General features: G+C 48.7%; 1 protein-coding gene across 1 annotated transcript in view; it reads right to left on the bottom strand.

Moving 5' to 3' along the window:
* Positions 1 to 10: 10 nt before the first annotated feature.
* LOC103773554 (rab-like protein 6) overlaps positions 11 to 6,670 on the bottom strand; it is a gene marked incomplete at both ends in the record, with an annotated part of 33,797 nt that continues 27,137 nt past the window's right edge. The window contains 2 exons of the mRNA XM_008940923.1: positions 11 to 94; positions 6,559 to 6,627. Of these exons, the coding sequence (XP_008939171.1) occupies positions 11 to 94; positions 6,559 to 6,627 (153 nt within the window). The remainder of the gene's footprint in view (positions 95 to 6,558; positions 6,628 to 6,670) is intronic.

The following is a 6,670-nucleotide window of genomic DNA, read 5'->3' as shown; positions in this document are numbered from 1 at the left end:
GACGGGGGACTGGGAGCCAGAGGAAGGGCTCTGCCCGTTGGTCGCCAGCGGCGACGCGTGCCCTCGACTCCGGGCCTCCATCATCTCCAGGAACCTGCGGGAAGAAAAGCGGCAAACATCAGGAATGGAGAACACGTGCTCAGGAGAGCAGCCAGCCTGGCGCCCGGGCTGCGTGGGACACGTGCTGAGCTGGGGGGGTACAGGGCTGCTTCCCTGCTGCTGCAGCTCCCCCGGCCACACCAAATCTGGTTCACCCCCAAGAGCTGAACTCACACGATCTGCACCGAGGTGTGGAGAATCCCAACCTGCTTTGCACTGCAGGATGAAACCTACATTTGCAATGCCACTGGGAACTCCCTGGATAGACAGACTACAGCAGCGTGCCAGGGCTTGAAACACAACCTTAAGTCAGTTCTTGGACATATGTCTCTAAGGGAGTACGTGCTACTGGAATGGCACATTTTTAGATTCAGCAGAAGAGATCAGCGTGTTCAAGAAAACCCAAATGCTATAAAAACCTCTTCTTTCAGCCAAGAATGGATTTGGGAGGAGAATCCTTGAATGTCAAAGGAAAAAAGCTATCCAGAGGGCTCACAGAGGACTGACTGCAATTATCCCCTCTCGCAGTGTGCAGATCCACAGGCAGTCTGTCCCCCTGCACACGCTCCCCCCTGTGTGCGAGGCAGTGGAGCTGAGCAGCAGAAGCTCTGAAGCAAGCTGTGGGCCTGGCTGGATTCCTGGCTAGAAGGGCAATAAAGCCTGTGCTGCTAGAGCAGGTGAAATGCTCTATCCTCTTCGAACAGGAACCCAAGCCTGGTCCTGCTGCAGCCTCCATCTGCAGCCCGTTTGGTTAGCAGCCTTTTCACAAGCTGTATGCAAAGAAGCACTGACAGAAAGCCAGACTTTTACTATGAAATGCTCTCAAAATAGGATCTGCTACACACCACACATCTGAGAGATATAAAAAGGGCACCCAAAGTGAAGTATCATGTATAAAATCTAGAACATGTCATGGTCTTGCCTCTTATTTCATTAAGCCTAACGAAGACACAGTGCACAGAGGCTCTGGGCTCAAGTGCTTCTGCAGAGACAGATTTGTGTGTGTTCCAGGCAGGGAGTATGTCAAAAGAGAGACTCCCCTCCCCTCAACCTTGTCCTTCAGGGACTGGAGCCAGCCAGCCACCTTCAGTGGAATGACAGAAAGCAGGGGCTAAAAATTCTAACCCCTCTTGTGATATAATTCCGTATTTTAAGGAGCAACTTGATAGACTTTTAGGGAACAAACTAATACACTTTGTGACCAACAGCATCTGGAGCCCTACAGAACAATATCCCCAGGAAGCTGTTACTTGAATTGGAAAACCAGGAGTTCCTCCTAACTAAGTAAAAGGCTAAAGCTGAGACAGGGTAGCACTAAAAAGCAGTATTAGCCAGGGGACAAATCCCCAGCAGAGCTCCTCAAGGATTGAGGATATATTTCAGCATTTCAAGCAGCACAGAGAGCAGTGAAATGCTCATGAGGTTGCAAGTTGAGAGGCAGCATCAAGAGAGGACAGGGACAAAATACAGAAAGAACTGGATGATCCTGAATAACACAAACGGGAAGAAATTCAACAGTACAAAGGAAACAGGCAGCTGCTCAAGGGCTAGGGAAAAGGGGTTCTTGCTCCAAGTCCACCACACAAGAACGGCCAGGAAAGACTCTCCTCACCCATTCCAGAAGATTGGACTGAAGGCTGCAGTCCCAGCAGTGCCTGGGAGGAGCAGGAAGGGAGCCTGGCTGTCTCATGGCCACCCACTACCTGTCCCCAGAGACTGCTGTCAAGGCATCTAAATCAGTGCCGTGGTAGCCTCACGGATGAGCCAATGATGGTGGAGTCCACCAGGATCTGGGGCAAGGCTTATGTGCTTATTTCACCCAGCAGACTCTCTACAATAAAACCAGCTCCTGGCAGAGCTGAGATCAGAGCACGAGGCAGAGCATTCCTTCCAGCACCCTCCCTCCCAGAGGACGAGTAGCTGGGGGGAGCTGTGTGACAATACCTTCCCCTGAAAACGATGCACGATTTGCCATGCACCAAAGACAAAGTGTAAAGCAGCTTAACTCTTGCCCTGGGCTCTGTGGAGAGTGCCTCAGGTTTGTTTGGAAGGCTCACAGTGCATCCCACACACTGCAAGAACCTCACAGTGCATTTTCAGAGCACCTCCATCCCCTGGCACACGGCTGCTCTGGAGGTCACTGCGTGTCACTCGGCGTCCCTGGAGGCCTCTGTGGTGAGGGAACGCCGAGCCCAGGGTGCCTGCCAACCAGCCCTTGTCCAGCAGAGCACACCCCCCGAATGCACAGCCCCCCAGGAGACCTGCCTGCACAGGACACCAGCCCCACAGGGCCACGCAGCAGCACCCAGTGCTGAACCCTGCCACCCTCCCTCCCAGCCCAGAGCCAGGGCTCCCCGCCAGCCCGAGGCAGGGTGGCTGAACAGCTCTGCTTTGTGCCACTCACTCCCCCTCCTCCCGAGCCCTGCTCAGGGTTAAAGCCTCCTGCCTCCCAACTGTGAAAAGAGATTAATCCTGGCTGATCTACATGCACCCCTGCTCCTGTTTATAGCAACAGCAGTCCTGGCTGGGAGGCCTGTAAGCCTGCAGCAGCCCCGAGAGAGCTGCCAGCACCACCAGCTCTCCTGGCTCAGCTGAGCTCTCTGCCTGCCTAAGTGAGCACCTCAGTCAGCAATGCTGCATGAAAACAGGACCAAACAACCTCTGAGTCTCTGATCAGGCCACTGGGGTCCCACCATCAAGGCAACTGTGTGGACTCAGGTAGGGTAAGAGCATTGTCCACTGAAGACTAAGCAACAAGGAACCTGTATGAGGTATATACAAAGTACATACATAATGATTTGAGGATACAGAATACTCAAAGAGTACTTAAAGCTGGACCCAACAAAGTGCAGGGGACTCTTTACAATAGCAAGGTATCTAAAGATTTACTGTACTTTGTACAAGCAAAGCTGCCCATTTTGGAAACAACCTGCTTTGTTCCAGGCAAGCAGCCAGCTCCAGAGGGAGGGAGGGCTGCAACTACCACCTGTTTCTCCTGCAGAAACACATGAATTTTAAGAGCTGGAGGGGAAAAATGCTGCATAACTGAAGTATAAAGAGTGTCATGCTTCCCTCCAGCTCAGCTAGTCTGGATGGCAATGCACATGCAGGCTTCTTCTGCACCTGTCCTCCTGTGCCTGGCTCACCTACATTATGTGAAGGGCATAAGAACAAGAGACAGAGCATTATTTTTAGTAGAGAGGTACAATGGTTATTTGGGGACAGCACGACACAGGCTCTTACCCCAGCACAGCACCAAGGAGAGCTGTGGCACGTGTGCCTTGCGTCACCTCCCTCATCTCCAACCAGACACGTGGGCCAAGCTCTGTGCTGTGTGCCATGACACCAGGGATGTAAAGATGGGCTGATAGCAGCTCTCCATGGGCTGCACAAAGCAGCTCTGCCAAGCTTCCGTATTCAGATCTTCTGCCGTGAAAGAAGTGGGTGGAAAAGCAGCACACATGAAAACGCTGCCAGCAAGCTCTCAATAATTTCCAGGGTGGAGGTGTCTGAGCATCCTCCACACTTTGAAAATACTACATAATGCATGAATGCTTTCTCTGGCTTTTCACACACGCTTCAGAGGCACAAGTGTGGCTGTTTTGGGAACACACCAGGCCAAACCTGCCACGTGTCGCTTTTTTCTCATATTCCACACAATCTGGTCACTGTGTTCCTTGTTCTATCTTTTTTGTCAGTCCTTTGCTAATGGACTCACTCAAAACCTGACTGTGAAGCAGCTTCACATCCACACTAGGTGTAGTAGACCAGATCCTGCTAAAGCATCAGATGAACTCATGCTGTGACCCGAATACACTTGTTCAGCTGGCATAGAGAGACAGCGAACGTGCCATGCAAGTCTAGATGGGTTCTCTCTCCTCACCCATGTGGGCTCCTTGTTTGCCCTTCAATTCTTCCCTCTCAGGTGGAGTAACAAGTCCACATGCCCAAAACTCCCAAATAACTCATCGTCAGTTGGACCTGCTTGCAAGAGTAGACTTTAATGCAACTTAAAAGATGAACATGCTCTGTGGGAACAAAAATTCATCAGGGCCTGAGGTTACTGTTGTTCTGCTGCCAGAGCAAACAAAAAAAGAAAAGTACAAAAGGATTTGTTAGCTTCACAGCTCCTAAAGTTGCCAGTGCTCGTGTTCATTTACCACTGAAGACAGGAGCAGCCTGAAGCTTTTTGGCTCCTGGTTCTAATGTGCTGTGATCAATTTTTCAAGTGTATTTCATGTGGCAAGAAAAGCTTTGGGTTATTTTATTAATTGTGAAAATGAAGATTAACAGGCCATGTGACACTGATTTAACTGGAATTATTGAGGGTTAGATATCCACATGTTTGTTTTGGGCTCATTAAAGGTACTGAACCTGATTCCCCCCTAAGCCCAAGTCCCTGAATGTAAAATCAATTGCCAAGAGGGGTTGAATCCTGCTGCCCAGGCCTTGGAGAGAACAGCCCCTCCCCAAGAGCTCCTTGGGTTTGCCACAAAATGGATGGAGCAGGATAACCCCCCCACCACAACACACAAGAAAATGTCCTGTGTTCTCCACTTCCCCAGCAAGATCAATGATGATAGGCTTAGTTGTAATTAATTCTTAATGCAGCCCCAGACAAAAACCATGACCTAGAGTTCCATCTAGTACACACTGGCTCCTCGTCTGTCTGAGGGCAACAGTGATTCACAGCAAGAGGAAACGATGGAGGTGGGGAAGGGGGAAGGGAAAGCAAAAGTGGTTGTACTTTACTGGTAATTCAGCCTCTAGCTGGTGGTTCTGGACCTGGACTTCAATACAGCTGAAGACAGAAGAACTCCAGCAGCAGGTTCTCCTGCCAGACAGCACTGGTGTAACTCAGCACCATGGTCTCTGCAAAGTTATGAGCTGTGCTCAATGCAGAAAAAAACAAACAAGGAAATAAGCCCCAAAACTCCAATCAAAGACTTTGGAGAGAATGCAGAGAGAGTGTCTTCCAAGAGAAGAGTCCTCAGGAGAGCACAGATGCCTTTCTGCAGTCACTGGTCCATCATCCACGGGATGAGGCCAGGATATGTTTAGGTTGGACATTAGGAAAAACTTCTTCCCCTGGAGGGTTGCCCAGGGCTGTGCCAGGCTGCCCAGGGCAGTGGTGGAGTCCCCACCCCTGGAGGGGTTCCCAAGCTGTGGAGATGTGGGGTGAGGGACACAGGGCAGTGGGGACCTGGCAGTGCTGGGTTAAGGGTTGGATTCAACATTCTTAAAGGTCTTTTCCAAACTAAATGATTCTATGGTCTTCCTTCCCTGGGCAGTAGCACCTGGCTCTGACCTGACAATGCAGATGACCACATGGCACCACTGGGAAGGACCCAGGACTTCTGCCATGTGTCAAACCTGGGACAGGTCCTGCCACTGCAGACATTGTAGCTTGGGTCATACAGAAGAATTTTATATGAACTGAAATTCTGCATGAATTGAAGCTTCATCCAGAAGCTCAACTGATGAAAAAAATTTAACAAAGCCTGGCTGACAGTTTGCTTAAGAGCTCTTAAACACACGCAGCAAATAATCTGGAAACTCTTTTCTTACAGACAATTCCTGTGAAGAAGTTGGACTTCACATGCTTACAAATCAATCACACAGTGATTTAGAGATGACAATTTCCTGAGGCTTCTCAAATCTGAGCATGGAAGATGTATTCCTTTTGACTAACTTATATTAACCCCTAAGGAAAAAAAAGTTAATTTGAAGACAGTTGACAACTTAACCCTTGAAAACAAACATCTTTGATATTAAAAAAAGAGTAACGGTGGAAAAAATGCAGCCAAACACAAAAGTTCACAAAACCCACACATTAAATAGACAATTCCTGTGAAGAAGTTGGACTTCACATGCTTACAAATCAATCACACAGTGATTTAGAGATGACAATTTCCTGAGGCTTCTCAAATCTGAGCATGGAAGATGTATTCCTTTTGACTAACTTATATTAACCCCTAAGGAAAAAAAAGTTAATTTGAAGAGAGTTGACTACTTAACCCTTGAAAACAAACACCTTTGATATTAAAAAAAAGAGTAACGATAGAAAAAATGCAGCCAAACACTAAAGTTCACAAAACCCAAACATTAAATCTGCTTCTTATTAATCTTTGCAAATGTTTTTGCCATCAGCTTATTTCTGAAACAAAATGACTATGCAGGAAGAGCTTCCACAATTTCCCAAACCTTTTTTCTCCACGTGCACCACTCAGCAAGGGAACAGGCACTCTGAACACAAAACAAGTTTTCCTTGTGACAGAAGATAAGCTGGGTACAATTAAAGACAGAAAAAGTGAGCAAATTGAGTACAAATCAGAACAGAGTGGAAAAAAAAGCCATTGCTGTTTGTTTAATAAGAATCCTGGAGCTCAAAGAGGAGCTGAGACGTGTTTGAAGCAGCACTGAAAACCCCAAATCTGAGAAGCCACAGGGAAAAGTAGCAGAGCAAGAGGTGTGGCAGGCAGAGAGAAGTCTGAATGCAGGGAAGGAGCTGGCAGCATCCCTGGTGTCCTGCAGGGGCCAGGCCCAGGCAGGGCTGCCAAGGCACGGCTTA

This window comes from Merops nubicus, unplaced genomic scaffold, assembly GCF_000691845.1.
Source record: "Merops nubicus isolate BGI_N331 unplaced genomic scaffold, ASM69184v1 scaffold15855, whole genome shotgun sequence".
Classification (NCBI taxonomy): domain Eukaryota; kingdom Metazoa; phylum Chordata; class Aves; order Coraciiformes; family Meropidae; genus Merops; species Merops nubicus.
Note: the sequence above shows the minus strand (reverse complement) of the source record. Positions and strands in the feature narration are given on the sequence as shown.